Source organism: Alligator sinensis, unplaced genomic scaffold (genome assembly GCF_000455745.1).
Source record: "Alligator sinensis unplaced genomic scaffold, ASM45574v1 scaffold569_1, whole genome shotgun sequence".
In the NCBI taxonomy this organism is placed as follows: domain Eukaryota; kingdom Metazoa; phylum Chordata; order Crocodylia; family Alligatoridae; genus Alligator; species Alligator sinensis.
In genome coordinates this window covers 415,463-434,739 of record NW_005841914.1, presented here as the reverse complement: position 1 = coordinate 434,739, position 19,277 = coordinate 415,463, and the positions used below count along the sequence as shown (strand labels likewise).

Here is a 19,277-nt window from a genome sequence, read left to right as displayed (position 1 = left end):
CTGCTGAACTTCGATGACTCGGACAGCTCCGAGGAAGAGGGGGAGAAAGGGCTGCACATGCTCCCTGACACGCTGGAGGTACTGGGCCTGTATGAGAGAGGAAGGGGGCACTTGCAAGAAGGCATAAACATTTGTATGAGTTACTGTACAAGGGTTGCATTCAGTTTTGGCTTGTGTGGGTGCAGAGGGGCTAACAGTGGTGGGAAGTGCCTCCTTGGAAGCCTGTGTGCAGGTTTGCAGGTGGTTAGACTTGTAATGCTGAAAGTGGTCATGCATGTAAAGATTCAGTTAGCATTTCTGCAGCCATGCCAGGCCCTCCCTGATCTCACAGCCCTTTCTTGTCAGTGAAAGGACTGAGTGTCCCTGGGATGCAGAAGAGTTGTGTGCACTTTGTGTTTTTTAATATGGAAATGGAGACCTGGAAGGAGTTCCCCAGTGTGAGGCACCCTTACTTACTACTACCCCACCCTGTAAAGTTCCCTTTTTCCTTACCTGTGTGCCAACCTCCTGGCATGGAACTGTTACGGCAGGTCTCCTGTTACTCCATCTGAGTAATGCTGCAATGTTCCTCTGGGTTTGTGAGGCTGTATTTCCAATGATCTGTCTATAGGCATCAATGAGAGCCAATATTGAAGCCATGAACAATTTATCAGGCTTCCTTTGCAGGGGTGGCGGGGGTAAGAGGGTGAAGCATTGAGGAGAGTAGAGCTCTGTGCAAATGGCATCAGACCTGTTGTCTCCAACTGCCATAGGAAGTGAGCGATGATGACGATGACAACGAAGAAGAAACCGTGAGACGGAAAAAAGTCGACTTCATCACTGTGAGCTTGAAGATGGTGGAGCAGTGGAAGCAGGCTGCAAAGGTGAGGGCCAGGGGATAAGGTGCTGGGAGGGGGCAGGGCAGAGAGCGCTGAGGGTGCAAGCCCAAGTTAAAATCCCCTCCCAAGCGCAGTGCTGAGACTCTGACTTGAGGTGCGTTGTACTTGGCTGTGTCTCATGCTGCATTTGGTTCAGCCTGCTAGTAGCCAAGTGTATGGGCAGCCCTGTCTATTATGCCAGGCCTGCTCCAGTCACTGGTTTTGTGCTGATACACAGCAGTGGTTTATGTACCAAAAGAGCTGCATTGGCATAGCCCCTGTATACAGCTGCATCTATAACAGCATAAAGGCTCCTTCACGCCAGCATAGCTCCTCCCCTGCCTCCTGGGGGAGTAAGTTGAGTATGAGAGATTTTTATACCAAACCATACAGGGTTGTACCATTGTGAGGGCACCAGAAGCACTAATGCAATACCAACTGCATGTGCAGCCAGGCTGTAAATCAGGCCCTGACTTTTTTTCTCTCCAGTCTGCCTCTGCCCATGGTGTCACCTCTTGCTCTTCGTCCTCTCCATAGCTAAGGGCCTGATCCTTTGTGGATGTCAGTGACCGGACTTACAGCCCTCGTGAATGTGTATTCTAGGCAGGGAATCACGCTGGCACTGTACAACTCCTGGGCTGTATAGACACCTCCTTAGGTTTAGAATACTATGAGATGTTGCAGATCACTCTTCCCTCTGTAAAGAGGATTTTGATGCTTCCCTTCCTGGGCCCAGTGCTTTTGAGATGTCCTGACACAAAGCAGTAAGAGATGACTAGTAATGAATGAATACAGGTCCTGGCTAGGACTCTCACTTCTCCCTATTCTTCCTTTCCAGAAGGGGCTGACGCCCAAAATCTTCCACGAGATCACTCAGGCCTTTAAAGCTTCTGTGGCAACTACCAAAGGAGATGAGGGTGGAGCTGACCCCAGCAAATTCAAAGTCACAGACAGTGCTGGTGAGAGCTTTGGTTCTGACTAAGGCTGCCCTGACTGGGTCTGTGGGAGGGTTGGAACAGGGGCTTCGGGTTTGGGAGGGTGATGATGAAGCCTTTGAGGACAAAGTTGGGGAAATGGGTGGAAATTAAGTGGGCCAAGTTTATGCATATCCATCCCCTGGAAACTCAGCAGCAGCCTATGGTTCTTTAGGAAAGACTTGGCTGCTTGACAAAGCTGTGTAATGCCCCTGCCTAGAGCCTGCCCCTGAAGCAGTGCTGGGTTTGAGACAGTGCTACGCCCCTCTCTCCTCTCCAGCAGCCCTCATCCAACACTGCAGCATGTCTCTACAATTCCTTGTCAGTGCCTCTCCACTCCAGCATGGCAGCACAGCCAGTCCACCCCAAGGAGGGCCAGTACACTGTTCCCAAGACACGTAACCAGCACAAAGAGAGGGCCTTCAGTCCCTGTCAATGGCTGGACTTGGCTGCTTTTGATTCAGTGTCTGTCTACTCTTGGCAGTCTGTCCCCAGGCCTGCCTGGCCACAGGGAGCTCAGAGGGCAGTGCTAGGCTGGTGACCTCTTGAAGGAGGCTTGGAACCTTCTGCCAACCTCACTCAGTCACCAGCTGAGCTGCCCGTTCCACTCTCATCATTGCCTTCCAGACCTGATGCCATCCCCAAGTGTGGCAAGGCAGGGTTTGTTGAGCCTCAGCAGCCCCTATCACCCCTTTTTTTTGCTCAATGTGTGGTTTGTACACCTCGCATTCTCCTCTCGGGAGGAAAAACCCAGCAACCCTCTTTTCTAATGCAATACAGCTCATAGGACGAACATACTGTCTGCAGCCATTGCTCTAGAAAAGCTGGGTGAACTCTGGGGGTGGCGTCCTGCTTATTTATACTGCAGTAGCACTGGGGAGCCTGAGTCCCAGACTTGCAAGCACTTTACCATCCCATTCTCTTCTGTCCAGTGTTCAACGCTCTGGTGTCTTTTTGCATTCGGGACCTCTTTGGCCACCTGCAGAAGCTGCTTCAGGTGAAGGTGCTGAAAGACAAATCCAAGTAAGTTGAGTGCTTCTTCCTTGTACCAAAGGGCATTGCCTGGACTTATTTTGTCTTGTAACCTGCCTATCTGGAAGTCTGTTGCCTATCCCAATGTTTATGGGCTTCTTATCCCCAATCTTCAACCCTCCTGAAAAGGGGCATAGCCCCTGAAGACCAGATTCCAGTGTCCTGTATCAGGTGGGCATCCACTACCCTCATGTACCAGCATGGGGACTTTCCTCCTGCCCAGGCACGCTTTGAGGCATCTGAGGTCCTATTGTGAGGAAGGGGAAGGTGGTTTGCAGCTGTCCCGCTTGCCCTTGAGGCATGTGACTTTACAGCAAGCCAACCCAGTGCTTTAGCTGTTTATTGCTGCTAATGCCTTAGGCCCACGAGCCTGAAGCATGGCAGGCTGGAGCTCCCTGGTGTGACCCGGTCAGTGTTAGCTCATGGGTGAAATGGAGAATAACAATGAGCAACTGGGCGAATGAGGGTACAATTAATCCCTTTCTCCTGAAAGCTGGCCTGGGTCCAGGATCTTCGCATTGCATTCCTGGCCCCAGTCATCTGACTTGCCTGGAGAAGGGAGAGCATCTGACTCGCGTGCATAGTTTAGTGCTCTCAGATTCTGGCTGGCAGCTAAACAGCCATGGCCTAAGGTTGTGTCTCGTGCCCCTAGATGCTTAGGGTCTGCACTGGGAGGGGAGAACTGTGTGGGTCACTGGGGCAGCACGAAGTAGCGCTGGAGGCTGGGTCAAGAGCAGACTTGGCTGTGAGTGTGCTGACCTAGTGCCACAGTGTGGTGGTCAGGATGAGGCAGCTGGAACTAAAGGCCAGGGCCTTCTAGGGAGTGGTGAGATCCTCTACCACACTATGCAAGCTGCGGGGGGTTATGTTGGCCCCTCAGCCAGGCTCCCTGTGAGGAGGCTACAGTCATCTGTTCTCCCCGTCCTGTTCCAGCTGGAGACTGTTCTCATCTTGTCGTCTTGCCTTCAACTCTTGTCATTTTCATTGTAGTCCACCCCAGAGGTGGCTGCATTTAAGCAGGGGGTAGAGCCAAGCCAGGCGCTCTCCTTAGGTTTGGAAAGTGCATTGTGGTCCAAGGCAGTCCCTGCCAAATATTATGGGAGCTGGGATGGGTGAAGCACTGGGTTCCTTGCTGGCCTATGTGAAATGTAGATCCCAGTTCCTGTGCTTGGGCTGTGAGGTGGTCACAGTGGGGAACAGCTCCTCCTCCTGCCTAGTAGGCCTGAGCAACACAGATCACGTGTCAGATCACACGTCTCTACTATTAACGGAAACCAAATGCTGCTTTTAAGTAACAGCCTCAGCAGTACCTGCAAAGGTAAATGGGGCCTCTACCAGAGCTGTCAGACACCTTTACCTTCCACTCCAGTTCAGCATCTCTTCTGTCAGGCAGGCTACACCACGGTGCTTTGCTCGTACTGCTGTTCCTGGCATCCCCTCTTGCAGGCTGGCAGCACCTTGTTGAGGACGAGGCCTTGTTCCTTCATTTTAATGAGTCTGATGCCTCCATGGCCCCCTCGCCTGGCTGAACAGAGCATGCTGGTTGCCTAGGAGTTTCCAGCTGACGGATGTCAGAACAAATCATCCCCCCTCTCGTTCTGAGAGAACTTTTATTTTTTTTTTTGTTCAGCCCCAAAATGGAGACTCGGTGATACCAAAACGTTTTGCAGATTAGCCTTGGTTTTGCCAAATAGCAGCAGGAGGCGATGGTGGGGGGTGGATTTGAACAAGTAGTGGGGGAATCTGAACATTTGTTTTAACACTTGAGAATAAGAGGTTGAGTTTTCATTTGGCAGCAGCTTTCCCCATTGAAGCTTCCCTCACACTAATTTAATGAAACCCTTTAAAACAAACGCAGCCAAAAGGAAATGTGTTCTTTGACCCCAAATTAACCTTTTTCCCTGACTTCTTGGTTGTCACTGATTGCTTTTTTGCTTCAAACCATGCTGCTTTCCTTGCTCTCAACCCAGCTCTTGCCTATTTCCAGGCTGGTACTGCCTTCCACCAGCCCGTTCTGGGCCAAGCTGCGACTGGATATCAAGATGTACCTGAGCTGCACTGTCCAGGTAAAGGCCCCGGCTGTGGCTGTGCTTTTGGGAGGTCCTGGGATTCCTTTAAGGCCCCGGCTGTGGCTGTGCTTTTGGGAGGGCCTGGGATTCCTGATACAAGCAGTCTCATGTTTAGGGCATCATGGATTGAGGAACAAGGGAGACAAACGTCTGACTTGCCACTGACGGCCCCTTTAAAATGAGCCGGTTAATGGAGCAGATGTTTGCGGCGTCATTTGCTCTAATTGTCCAAACCCAGTTTCTCTGTGGAAGGAGATTCCCGGAGAGGCAAGGATTTCCATCTTTAGCTGCTTCCAATCAGCTCCAAAGGAGGGATGTAGATAGGTTTTTGCTGTCCTGTCTTGCTGCCCAGAGTGGTGTCCATTTGCTAGGGGACATCTGGGCATGTCTCCCTGCTGACTCCCTGCCGAAACAGAAGCCTTGGGTGTTGGCAGTGCCTTGGACTCCCCTTTTCTCTAACTGTGGCATGGGAGGGAGCTTTTTTTTTTTAAATAATTAACCTAACTGAAGTCCCTGGCTTTGATGAAAGGGTGACAGGGATCCATCCCCGCTGACCACCTCTCCCTCCTGGATCATCTCTTGGACCTTTCTGGCTTTCATTTCACACCTGTGGAATCCGGTCAGACAGAAGCAGTTTAAGGCACTGACCCTGTTCCTGAGTCTCCCCCACTAGTGTTTTTGGGGTTTAATGACTGTCCCTTCCTTCTGCTGAAACTTGCAGAGAGGTTCCAGTTGGCAGGCTGAACCTCACATCTGCCCTGCCTCATTCTACCTCATTAAAAGCTCCCACCTATGCCGGGTTATTCACATATAGATTTCCAAGTGTGGCATCCTTGTACTTTCAGTGCTGCATTTCCACCCTCCTCCCCCAAAGGCTGGGAGAAGCCAACATGCCATTTCATCCTGCACCCCCGCAGCGTGAGAGAGAGTGGGGATTTTGTCATTTGTGATGGGTAGATTGCTCAGCCTGCAGTGGGAATGTAGGGGAAGGAAAGCCAGGGAGATGGGATGAGAGCGCCAGCGTCCTTCCAGGCTGGAGGTGGGTGGGATGACTTGCCACAAAATCCCCATCTTGTTCACGGAGCCGTTCCCTTCAGGGCCTGGGCCTCCTGTGAGCAGCTGATATGAGGATTGCAGCCAGCGCGTGGGAGCTCTGGTGCAAGGCAGGTGACAGGCGTCTTGAGCGCCTGCTCTGTCCCCATGTATGTACCTGCCTGCCACTGGCTTCTCAGGCTCTGGATGATTTCCCTGTCCCATGGCTGTGTGAAGGCCTCACAGAGGCTCGGCAGGGCAGTGGCTCTGCTCAGTCCTGTCTAGTCACCAAGTAGATGAGAGAAGCATTAAGGGGAAGAATTGTTTCCTGTAGTGACTTTTTGGAGCTCTGAGCTATGCCAGAAGCAGGTTAAATAGTTTCCCAAACTTCTGTGGCTTTAAGATCTTGAAACAGAAGCAAACTCCTCAGCTGGGAGTGGTTTCCACTGGGAGAGAGCAGAGGGTTTGATGTTCAGTTTTCCCTGAGGAAGTGTCTGCATGGCAGCGAGGAGTGTCCCCCCGAAACCGGGAGTCTGGGGTATCGTGCCAGTCATGCCTCTGTGGCAACAGTGGGATGTGGCTGTCTAACACATGCATGAGAAGGGGTGGGTGGTGGTGACAGCCCCCAGGCCTGACTGGACAGTTGCTGGATCTACCTCTTGCAGCTCCTGTCCTGCTTGACAGAAGCCTCCGTGGGAGCCGCGGTCCTGCAGCATGTGAACACCATCGTGCCTTATTACCTGTCCTTCCCCAAGCAGTGCCGCATGCTGCTCAAGGTAAGTCCGTGCATGGACGTTACTGACGTCAGGCCCTGTGGGGGTCCCCTTCCTCCATCCCTTCCCCTGCCTTGGACCTCTCATGGCCTTCAGGAGTTGGGCTGTATCCCAGGATGGAGCAGTCTCAGGGCTACCCCTGCTCCATGTCTGTCTGCTCTGCCTGGCTGTTCTTTTAGTCCCATGAGGCCAGTAACTCTCAGTCCATGGTTCAGGGTTGTGTCATGGGCAAAGAGCCACAGGTGATATCAGTGTTGTTTTGAACCGGATGCATCAGATGCACTTTTGCTTCAATCATGGCTAATACAGCAGTACCCTGTTGGGCTGTGCATGTGTTAACTAATGCCCTAGAGATTTTTCTTTTGAATGGGAGTGTGTTTGTCCCTGTTTCCCTAGTGGCATACAGAGTAGGGGCTCCTTGGTTAACACTGACAGCTTGTTTGGCTCCTAGACATCCCTGTTTTAAGCTCATGGTTATCAGTAAGTTATGATGCCAGCCATGGCACTGAGAGAGTGGGCACTATGCCTTTGTGCCCCCAGTTAATTTTTATGATGCATGGCACTGCCCCCATGCTCACCCCAGAGGGTCCCAGAAATAGTACAGAAAAGCTGTCTCTCTCTGAAGCACGGGTACAGGAATGGCAGCATTCAGTCTGTGTGTATGCTAGCGCTTGACTCGGGGGAGCTGGGGGTGGAATATTTTTACAGCAACTTAGTCACAACTGCTGATCACTTTGCAGCAACAAAGCATGGGTGGAGGCGTGGATCATGAGAGGGGGCAACTGGTGATGTGAAACATCTTCCAAGACTGTAGTGCGGTGTGTGAGTGGGGTGGGAATGCTGTCTGGGTGGCAATGTGTTGCCCCGAGATCATTTAGATCTTGTGTTTCAAGGCCTCTGTTGAGTGCTGCAGCCAGGAAAAAACTGCTTCCTCGGCAGCAGGAACGAGAACCTTGGTGGAGATGCCAGCCTCCCCCACGTCCCTGTTTGAGGCAGGATACTGAGCTTGCTCTGGGGGTGTTGCCTGGGATTGGAGCCCCATCGTGCCAGATGCTGTCCAAGTGTAGCCCCTTTTCCCTCTCCAGACCCCAGAGTGAGGAAGCCCTCTGGCCTCTTTACCAAGATGGGAACTTGTGCAGTGCTTATGTGTCCCCCTTTTGTTTTCCTCCTCCCCAGCAAACCATACATCTGTGGAGCACAGGGGAGGACACTGTGAGAGTCCTGGCCTTCCTGGTGCTGAACAAAGTCTGCCGGCACAAAAAGGAGCTCTACCTGAACCCGGTGCTCAAGGTAGTGGCGGGGTTTGCTCTGCAGGCTGATGTCGTGTGATTTCTCTGCCTCCCAGGGCATGATGGGCGAGCTGTCAGAGTTGTGTGCTGCTGGGATGTGCCAGAGTAGAGGTTGGATGGCATGCTCACTGCTGTCTATGGTCAGAAATCCTCTGTGCCCATGGTGGCAGGGACAGAGGGCAGCCAGGCCACTGGGCACCTGAGGAAAAGGAATTTTGTTTCTAGGGAGGTGGACTTGTGCATTGCACAGACCAATCCCAAGGCTGGCATGATGCATTCATGGCTGGGTGACCCTAAGAGAGCACTCTTGCTCACTTCTGTGGACCCAGCTGCAGTCTCGCTGGCAGAGCGGTGACAGGAACGGCTGGTTTTGCCTGCTTAGCAGTCTCCAAGGCTGTCTGGATCAGATTTTCCTGATCAGTGCCATGCCAGAAACCCTGCTGTGTCTATGGCCTCACTGAGATATGCCCCTCCTCCACCCAGCTCTTTTCTGACCCCGGGTGCCTTTTCCCTGCAGCAAATGTACATCGCGTTTGTGAAGAATTCCCGCTTCACCTCCCCCAACGCCCTCCCCATGATCAACTTCATGCAGCGGACCCTGGCAGTGATGTATGCCCTAGACACCCACGTGTCCTACCAGCATGCCTTCATCTACATCCGCCAGCTGGCCATTCACCTCCGCAGCGCCATGACCATGAAGAAGAAGGTGGGTAGCTGGCTCTACAACCGTGCACTTGTACCTCAGGGTGTGGGGACGGGGAGGGGTATTTGATGAGCTGCCCTAACACACCTGTGATTGGGTGGGTGAGCTTGAGTGGCCTGTGCCGTGTCTTGTATCCTGGGCAGCCTAAGATGCAGTGGGCTGAGGAGAGAGGTAAACTCTTGTCTCTCCTTCGGTGCTTCTGCTTGCTCTCGGAGAGGTTGCTCTGGCTGAGAACTGCCGTCGAAATGCCTCTTCTCTCTACAACCAGAAGCTGCCCCCCAGCAAACTGAGCTTAGCTCTTTCAACAGCTCTGCTACAGGCAGGCTGCTGTGCTTCCCTGGCTGGAGCGCAACTGTATAGGGGAATGGTATCCTGCCCCTGATCCAGTGACTCTCTCACCCCAGGCTCAATAGATCCTGGTGGATCTTCTCCCACACCAGACACGTCCTCCTGTGTGTAGTGGGAGTATTTTAAATGCGTAGCAAGACCCCTGAGGAGAGAAGATCATGAGCCTGTGGCCCTCCAGGAGTGTCAGCCTGGCAGATCAACCCTACCTCCTCAGCTGCAGCCTGTATTTGCTCAGCACCATGGGTGAACTCCCCTGAGCAGAGCAACTACATCCCTCTGGGGCAGCCTTGATTTGGGCTATTTCCCATCTGACCTGCCTGTCTGGAGTCAGGTTGCCAATCCAGCCCTCACAGTGGACAGGAAAACGAACCCCTGTTAACTCGGTAGCGCTCGTGTCTCGTGGGACTGGTTACTGCATAAATGTCTTGGGCATTCAGGCTGGGGGCGAAACCAGGCAGAGAGAAACAGCATCTGGGCTTAATGGGATTGTGTTAGCTTCCCACACCTCTGCCCTCAACAGATAGGACCCAAAGCCACTTGATTGCCCAGAGGGCTTGAGGGAAGCTGAAACCACACCAATGTGGCCAATGCACGCAAATCCCCACAATGAGTTGATTGGTTTCAGATGAGCAGGGTGATGCTGGAGGGTGGATTTGGGGCCATTGACAGGTCTGCATGGCCTGAATGGGAGGTTGGAGCACATGATCCTGACCTGTCCAGTAAGGAATGACCTTTGGAAAGTGCCCGGGAAAGCAGAGTGAGCCTGGAGTGCTAAACCTTTACCTCAGCTTCAGCTTAGGTTTCTGGGTCATGATAGTCAGCACTTCACCCCTCTCAAGGGACCGGTCCCAGTGCCCCTGGGGGAGAAGTATGGAGCCCAGTGCCCGTGCTAGGGGCAGCATTGGAAGGCCGTAACACTTGAGGTTCTTGCTGAGCTCTCCCAGCTTGGTGGGTCTGCCTGCAGGTGGAGAAGTTCCTCGTTGGGACTTTAGGGGTTTTCATTTGGATGGGAAATGCTAGTGAAAGGGCTGTTTCCTTATGGGGCTTTGATTCCCCTGAGACTGTCCACAAGTAGAGTGCAGATGAGGGCAAGGGAAGCCATCCCTTACTTGCTTAAAAATGTTAGTAGAAGCCTTTGTCCCACACTGCCTGGTCATATCGCTTGTGATGGACAATGCAGCCTGCCATGCTGCCCATGTTAAACCCAGGCACGACCCCTGGCCTCGTCTCTTCTAGTTATCCTGAAGGCATTGGGCTGAGGTAGAGAGGGGAAGCTGAACGCTTGCTCTCAGTCCTGCTTTGTCTTGCTCTTGGCTTTGGTGAGAGGAGGCTGTCAGTGTGGGACCCATGCCAAAGCCCAGGGCATGGGAGTCAGGGCTGAGAGATGACCCCACCCCCAGCCTCTCCCCCCCAGGAGGAGTCAGTGCTGTACTGGCCAGCTGTAGCAGCATGACACATGTTCTGGTGGTGAAGGCACCTTGGAGCACACTAGCAAGGGATGATCCTTATACAGAATTTCAGGGGAGTAAAGCCCCCTGGTGGCAGAAGCTGGCCACCACACTGCTTTTCCAGCCGATTTCCCTATCTCAGCTGATTTCAGGGTAGAGGGGTTTCGTGCAGTTTGGGAGCAGACACGGGTTCGGTGTATAGCTGAAAGGAGAGGCAGGTCCTGGCAGGTTCTGCTATCTAGCTATCGACGTTCATTTCTCTGCCTTGCCATGTCCAGAGACTTGGAAGGAAGTCTGCTAGGTTGTGAAAGAAGCACCTCCCAGCCTGGCTGTTTAAGGAGGACTGGGGCCATCCCCATTTAATGGTGGAAGGAAGGTTCCCCAAGGCTCCTACACGGTCTGTCTCTGTGAGGGGCCAGGTGTTCAATAGAGGTGTTCCATGCCTGAAGGCGAGCTGCCAAAAAGCACATTGCACGTGGTATTACCTTCCCTCCAAATAACAGCTAGCACCACACAACCATTGACATTTCCAAGGCATTGCCCAGACTTCATTTCTCACAATCTCTTGAACTCTGAGCCAGCACCTTCCCCGAGCCTGCCATCAATAACTCGCTGCTGTCCCAGCTGCGTCTGCAAGCTTCCTTGCTCTGTCTGCATGGCAGCCTGCCCGTCTGCTGTGGAATCCAGGTGTGACCCATGCCTCGTTTTCCAAGCCTGTGTTCCTGTCTGCCTTCTACAGGAGAACTACCAATCCGTCTACAATTGGCAGTACGTCCACTGCTTGTACTTCTGGTGCCGGGTCCTGAGCACGATCTACCCCAGTGAGGTCCTGCAGCCCCTCATCTACCCTCTGACCCAGGTCATCATCGGTTGCATTAAGTAAGTAGGCCTGACTTGCAGGGATGCTATTGTTATTCTGCCTTCTGTGAAAACCCGGTCACCTGGGGGATAGACAGGAGTGAGAAATATGTTTGGTCTGTATGGATTTAATCCTGTGTTGTCAGGGATGCCTTGGAGAGGTATCATGTATGGAAGTGCATCAAATAGAAATGAGGGACTGATGTTGCCTGCCCTTACTGGGGGTTATATCTGAAAAAAAGCAGCTCCCCTGGTAGCCATGATCACTGAGCAGTCAATATCTGTGGCTGAGCAGGATGGAGGGCAGGGAAAAGTGATGCGTAGCAGTCAGATAAAGGCATGAGCCAAGCTGCCTGTCCAGCCAGACTTCCTTGGGGTGGTAGATGCATTGGCTGCTGCTGCAAAGCTTCCAGTGCCATCCAGCCCCTCTGCGGTGAGGTACACGAGTGAGCTGGGCTTGAGTCAGCAACCAGCAGAGCTGCACTCCTGAAAGGCCAAGCACAGGAAAAGGAAGCCATGATTTGATTGCCTCGGCTGGGCTGCAGCTGTTGCTCACCAAATTGCGAGCACAGGTCATTCCTGATACACAGAGGTGCTTTCTGGGATGACTATAGCAGTACCAGCCCAGCTGCACTCCTAGTCAAATGGCTTCTTTCATGAGCCTGTTCCGATATTCCCCTTCAAGAGAAGCCAAAGGAGACGGTGCTTATTATGGCACTTCAGTCCGTGAAGCAATCCTGCCTGATCTTTGCCACCACAGTGCAGAGGGGTGGAAGTAATTCTGCATCTGTGTCTTGCTGTTGTGAGGGGCTGGCCTGGGAATCTGAGCAATGGGAACCTATTTTCCCCTTGTCCGAGGGCTCCTGCACTGTGTTGTCACCTTCTGCTTTATTCTCTGCACCCTGCACCGCAGCAGCTGTCTCAACCGGCTCAGAGCCCAGGCAAGATCCTGAATGCCTCTTGGGAGGTGCTGGACACTTTGTCCTGCCCCTGGATTGAGGCCTAATCCTGCCAAGTAGCCCTGCCCAGCAGTATGGCTTACTAGGCCGAGTTCCCTCATGCAGGTTCCCCTCCCCGCTGGCTCTGCAGCTGCTAGCAACTGCTAACCCCAGCGTCTCTGCCTGTTCTTGCTGGCATCAGCAAAGATGCTTGTGGACAGGAAATGGAAGTAATCACTGTAGAGCCGGAGGGTTTCTCCTGCATTAGAGGCTCGAGGGGAAGGTGGAAGTATTGCTAGCAAATGGTAACTGGTAAAATCAATGGGGAAGAGTTATTTGCTCGCCCAGCGTCGCGGAGAGGCTTGCAAATGATGGAGGGCGACGGGAACTGTGTCCTGCCTTGTAAAAGCAGGACTGAGTTGCTTCAGTGCTAATAGTTCCATATCAGTGTCGTTCTGCACGTGTCTGTCTGTGCAAAGACTTCCGAAGCAAAAGGTAAAAGTTGGGGGGTGTAATGCAGCGGCATAGGATGAGGTGATGGGAGCTGTTTCTAGGAGAAGAGGGGTTTATATGTTGGCTGGAACTCCTGGTATTTTCCATCCTGATAGAAGCACCTGGCAATAGCGCTGCAGCTGATGGGGTCTTCTCTGCACAGTGATACTGTCAGTGCTGGGCATGTGCTGAGTCCTTCGGCTCGGGACATGAACAAAAGATGCTGCTGCCTTTCTAGGAAATGGAGAGCTGGAATAGGTGGCTTTTCTCTCTTTACTGTCTAAACTCTGTTCTCTAAGGGCCAGGGTGATGGTTCAAAGCCTGCTGAAATTTGGGAAGAATCTTTCCAGTGATTTCCGTGGCCGTTGGGTAAAGACCAGACGTTCTCTTCAAGCAGGTCACTGAACCGTCCCCTACAATGCAGCCGCTTCTGGGGTTGAACACCAAAGTAGCACAGCAGTGTGAAGCAGTTAGAGCAGGAAGTGACGTACACGGCTAGCCCCCTCGTTGTCTGAGCTCTGTGCCTCTTCTCCATGAATCTGAAATTCCTGCCCTCCAGCTCTGATTAGCTCCTGGGTTTTGGTGCCCTCAAGGGTTTGAGGCAGCCCTTGTGCTGCAAGCTGCTGAAAGTAGTAGGAGAGCTGGAGAGGCCCAGACTAATGACATAGGGCAGCTGTGGTGTCTCTGCCTCATTTTCAAGTACCTCTTCTTGTAAGAAACTCTCCGGGGAAGGACTGCAGCCCTGGGAGCACAGTACTCCATCTTTGACACCTCCCTTTTCATGCCCTGCTCCCATCCCAGTACTAATCCAGGGCAGCCTTGCATTGCTGCTAGACTCAGTTGGGCTGTCCTACCAGGTGTCACGGTGCCCTGATCACTGCCTATCCGGCAGCCTCTTATCCTGCATTTAAGCACCCGTCAGGATGAATCGGTGTCAGCAGGAGGTAGTGTTGCTATGGTGCCGCTTCCCTCCCACGAGGGGAGGGGAGGGCTCACGGGGGTTGTCCAAATGGGCTGTTCACAGCAGTGTCTCAGAGCTCCCTGGTTGCTGCTGGGTATGCTGAGCCTCTATTTGATATTCTTGTCGGTGCGCCGGTTGAAAGCTTAGCCCTGGCTAGGAGGGCTGGGGCAGTCCAGAGGCTATTTTTCCTCGCTTCCCCTGACTTCCAGTACCCCAGAGGGGCACGGTCCTGCAGGAACTCCTCTGAAGCCCCAGGGCTTCCACCACCGATGCATTTGTCCTGTGGCAGTTCAAATCCCAGTATCGCCCATTAGGAGTTCATGTCTATGTAGCTGGTCACCATGAGTCAACCGTGGCGGAAGCAAGCCTTCCAGCATTCAGGACTGAGTTGTTGTATATTAATGTGGGAGCAGCTGTAGAGCGCAACAGAGATGAAGACCCCTTGTGCAAGGTGCTGTACAGGCACCAGGTAGAAAGCAGGGTGGGCCCCAAGTTGCTTATCTGCATAAATGGGATTAGACAGACTTGCCCACCCTGTTGTGCAAATGAGGTAGGGAGAGATGGAGTGACTTGCCCAGGGTCAGACGAGAAGTTAGTGGCAGCAACAGGAACTGAACCCAGATCTACAGCGTCTAGCTCCAGTGCCTTGTGCATATGCAATGTGCAGCGTTCCTGACACTGCTGCCTTCACTTGTCTCCCTGTGGATAGTTGAATATGACATGTATCGGGTAGAAATGATGTGGTAGAATCAAGGTCCCCACTCCCTCGCACCTTTATGTTTAAGGTCACTCTCCTGACCTCCCCCTCCCTAGGTTTGGGGTTTGAAACTGCTGGCTGTAATGGGTATGTGTCAGTGACCGCCATAATCTGATCAGCTGTGTAGCCAAATTCTGGGCTTGCAGATGCAGCCTGGCCAGGCTTTGTATGCTGAGTGGGGAAGGAGATGCTCAGGGTAAAAGGGTCATCAGGGTCCCCTCCCACCACGCGCAGCATCCTGCTGTGGCTGCAGGGCCCTTGCTGTCCTGCTGACAAGTCGAGGCAGGTTTCCACCTGTCCAGGCACATCCATCAGCTGTCTGGGGCCATGGGGAGGTGAACGTGGCGGGTCCCAGGGAGAACAGCAGCGTGACGTCTGCAGTGTTCGGAGCCCCTGGCCGTGACGGTCGTGAGTCCTCAGCGAGACAGCAGTGGGCTCTGGGGTTGGAGGGCGATGAGAGCAGCTGCCCCTTTTTCTTCTTTGGTGAGCCCCCAGCCATGCATCCCAAGCTGGGTGCAATGGAAGGTGGACAGTTGTCAGCAAATCCATGTTAAGGGGAGAGGCACAGCGTGCTAGAGCCTGGGGTCCCAGTATTCCCCCTTGCCCTTGCTAGAGCTGCACTAACGGATGCAGAGCCATAGGTTTTGCTGCCCCTGTTGCAACTCTGTTTAGAGCAATGGTGGATGCTGGCAAAAGCAGCACTAAATGCTCATCGCAGGCTGCAGAAGGATAGATGGGGGCTTGGGTGAGGCAAGGCCAAGGGTATACACAACTGTCAGCAAGGACCATACCACCACATGCCTCCATCTATTCCCTCCACCCCTTCCTTTTGGGTAGCACTGGCCTGCATTGGACTCCCACGTGGGCCATATTTAACCTGCACTCTAGCATGCCCGTAGGCTTCTTCAAACAGCATCGTTATCTCAGTCAGCGAAGGGATGCAGCTCTTGAATTCTGCATGTGTGGGGCCAGGGACTTCCCAGGGACAGGGCGGGAGTGACAGTCACTTCAGCCTTCAAGACGTTGGGGGAGGGGGGGCGGTGTGCGCACGCACGTGCTAGACATGCACACGCACGGTGCCAGGTCCTCTAGCTCTATTGGTGGCACAACACGCCCTGAGCATTAGCTTTAGGAAGGGAGTTGGTGATGGAGTCTCTCTTTAGCACCCTGCTTTTGGTGGGTGCCTGCCCCACTGCTCCTAGGTGCGACTGGGGCAGAAGGAGCTGTAGGGCTGTGCCTCGGATTAGGCTCCTGTATGAGCAACTCCCTCATCAACATGTGGCTTCAAAACTCGAACCAGCCATTCTCAGTGTGAGGAAGGAGTCCATAGTAGTGGGCAGTGCTCCTGCCTGCTGCCCAGCAAGAAGCTGCCACTTCTGGGAATTAGACCTGAATCAGTTTGGTGTGCCAGGTTGGACACTGAACTTTGTTAAGCCACAGACATGGGATTGCAAGGAGTCTACCTGACCTAGACAGCCTTAACCATGGCAGAGTCAGGGAGAGTAACGTGACAGAAGGGGCTCCGGCTGCTCGGGTACTTGCCAGGCATCCCCAGTGGGCTTACACGGCCCACCACCACTTTGTGGGCACACTGTCCCCTCCACACTGGCTCCAGGGTGCTGCTTGCTGCTCTCGTCTCCAACTTCAGCATAGACGTAGGCCTGCAAATACCAAAGCACAGGTCCCAGGAGAGCTGGGTGAGACTGCACCTACTGGGCTGGAGCAAAGTTTCTGGGTGGGGAGTGTGAGCTCTTCCATCTTCGAGGCCGTTCTGTGTACCACCCACGTCGGGCACCTTACTGGGGGAGCAAGGGCTGGGAGCGTGCTAGGATCTGGCCACCACGAGCACGTGGCTTCAGAAGAGGCTGCATGAATGGGGTTCTTCATGGAGCTTGTGCCTTGTACTTGGGGAGCAGGGGATATAGGCGTGCTCTACCTCCCTCAGAAGACTAAGCATCCTTTCCCTTCTGGCCTTGGGGTGCTAGGTTGCTTGTCGGCATCTCTTGCAACCCCCATAGCATCGGAGTGGGTTAAGCTCAGCCTTTTCTCATGATAAATGCCTCTTTTTTGGTTCTTTGCTTTCCGTCTGCCAGAAGGTGGCACTTTGCTCTAGCAAAAGAACCGGCAGACAGAGACAGAGCTGGGGGGGTGAGGGAGCACCCGCCTGTGTGTGGGAGGGAGGCCACCGCCCCCTGCCGCTACACCAGCTCGTTACATGAGGGGACTGGGGAGAAATTACCATCCGTCGAAGCTTTATTGCTCCAGGCAGGGACCAAGGCAGAATTTAAAATGTGCTTAAACAAGATAACTAGTAGCAGAGGGCTGCCTGCTAACATCAAAATTAGCTCCCTCGTTTTCTCGCTCCCGCTCCCCCCTCCTCGCCCCCGTCACTTCTCCAGTGTATAAAATGCATTAAAAATGCATTTAAAAGGGTGTGATGGAGAAATGGGTCCTGCGTGGCTGGAATGGGCATGTGATTGGGAGCAGGTGGGATGCACTTCGCAGGCAGGGATGTGATGTGGGGCTGGGGGGGAGAGGGGCTGGTCAGCTGCGGTGCTTGACAGAGCCGCTCGGGGAAGCTAGTTTGCTTGGCTCTCACAGCTGGGGTGTAGCTGGGTGTTTGGTGGGGGGAACAAGACACTAGCACGTGGGGAGAGGAGCTGCTCCACTCCAGTGCATCCAAATCCTTCCTCATCTCATGTTTCCCTCACCATCCCTGTCCCAGTCCCAGTGTGTTTGGTCTCTTCCTTTTACTTGCACCTTTCTGCTCAGCTCATCCCACCATCCAGGGCCTCCTCGCCATAGGGCTCTCCATCCATCAGGTCCCTCCTGAGCTGCTCCCAGCAGGAGTGATAACCCACAGGAGTCAGCCTGTGGGCTCTCAGCCTGCAGGTGTGCTCTGCCCCATGGGGCAGGGGGATGCCCTGGCAACTTGGGAGCAGCCACCCTTGGCTGAGCAGTCTGGATGCTGGAAGGAGCTTCCTTCAGCCTCCCCAGCAGAGGAAGATTGGGACCCCCAGGGAACTTAACAGAAAGGAACTGCATCCAGTAAAAATACTCCTTGCACAGCCTCAGATGGCTCTACGCACACCCTGCTGCCCAGGGAAGGGTGGGCAAGGAGGAACAGCACACACCGCCTTGGCCTCCCGGCCGGGCCCCAAGTGACGAGGCAGCCAGCCCTCTTCCCGCACCGCCGGCCCTGGGGCCCTGCGGCGTTTCTCATTCCTCGTGCGTCCCAGCCATCGGGAAGTTAGGCAGATTGCTGCGCTGCGAAGCACTCTGAAATTAATGGTCTTGGTTTACAGTAAATCTATACCTCTAACAGGTTTATCCCTCGATCAATTAATTCCTGAAGAAGGCTTTCGTCATCTCCAGCGGTGCCAGATTGAGGGTGCAAAGTAGATTTATTTCCATAATGGATCCAATGATAATTATTTCACTATTTGGTGGAGGGGGGAGGAGAAGGGGCTGATTTATGTGGCCCAGCGATGCAGTTTCTCTCTCCCGGGCTGCTCAGCAGGCTCCTTTATTTTTTTGGGTTCACTTTTCAGACTCTAAGCTGGAGGCTATGTTTTAAAAAAAACCCTTGGTCAGCACTGAAGGCATCAGCATCTATTGGTAATGCAGCTTCTGGGCTGCGGCTGGTCCCAGGCAGGTTTCACACTTAAAGCTGGTAGGAGGTGGGCTCTGTACTCCCAGGTCTGCTGCTGGCTGAAGGGACTCCAGGCAGAGTGGCTTCTCTTTGTGTCCAGCTGCTGGTTGCAGATTGTCCTGTGTGTAGTAGGAGTTTAGGTGGGCCAGAGAGGGGTCAGCCTGTTGTCTTCTGTGTCTCGGTCCACCCCTCCTCTCCCAAGAGCACTGCAGGGAGAAGACCTAGCTGCTTGTCATGGGGCAAATGCAGCTTTGAGTGGTCACACGCTCTGGGCTCGTGTGGGTGGTGCTAAGTGCTACCCCTGTTCAGAAGGAGCTGTTTGCATGAGTCTGCTTATTCTCAGTATTGCAGGAGCCCCTCATTGTGTTGGATCCTGTATGCACACAACTGACACTTGGCCCCAAAGCCACGTTACAGCCTAAGGCCGGTGAGGGGAGCCGTGGGGCAGTAGTGAAACAGCTCAGTGTCGTGTGATACAGCCGGCCGCAGCACCCTTGCAGTCAGTCTTGCCAGTGGCACCTCTCCTGGTGCAGAGGTGGCTGTAAAGGAGAGTTGACACATCAGCACATGCTACGGCATCTCCTAAACGTGGGCATGGTGTGTCCCTCAGACCCTCCAAAGATTCAGCCAGACCAGAGTACTTAGCATAAATAAAGCAAACATAAAACACATGTCTGGAGGAAGTGCAAACACCGTGTGGGTGAGCTCCTCCGCCCCCCGCCCTTTCCTGCTGCTCGTTCCAAGTCCTCGCTCTTGCTGGCAGCGCTCTGTGGCAGTAGGTAATGGATCGATTAGACGGCGCGAGAGACTGTCTGTGGTGCTGGTGCCCAAGCTGCCTGGAAGCCAGGCTGCTTCTGTGGGACCAGGGGCATTTCCCTGGGGGTGCGGGCATGCGGTTTGGTGCCTGTTGGTGGAATGCGTGGCTTCCTCCATCCCCTGCGCTGTGCCCCAAATGCGAGATACCCCTCCTTCCAGCCTTGTTGTGTAGGCTTACCTGGGCTTCCTGGTGCCTGCAAAAGAACAGAAGGCAACACAAAGAACTGCAGTGTAATGTGCAATGCACCTAATGCTCCCTTGGTTTGTCACCCGCTCTT

The 19,277-nt window shown here is 53.6% G+C and overlaps 1 protein-coding gene across 1 annotated transcript in view; it reads left to right on the top strand.

The window, feature by feature from the left end:
* Positions 1–19,277, top strand: part of NOC2L (NOC2 like nucleolar associated transcriptional repressor) — a 63,920-nt gene that overhangs the window by 4,862 nt on the left and 39,781 nt on the right. The window contains 9 exon segments of the mRNA XM_025198136.1: positions 1–78; positions 753–863; positions 1,696–1,816; positions 2,764–2,854; positions 4,851–4,929; positions 6,630–6,740; positions 7,914–8,027; positions 8,544–8,732; positions 11,265–11,404. The exon segment at positions 1–78 is cut by the window's left edge and continues 15 nt beyond it. Of these exon segments, the coding sequence (XP_025053921.1) occupies positions 1–78; positions 753–863; positions 1,696–1,816; positions 2,764–2,854; positions 4,851–4,929; positions 6,630–6,740; positions 7,914–8,027; positions 8,544–8,732; positions 11,265–11,404 (1,034 nt within the window).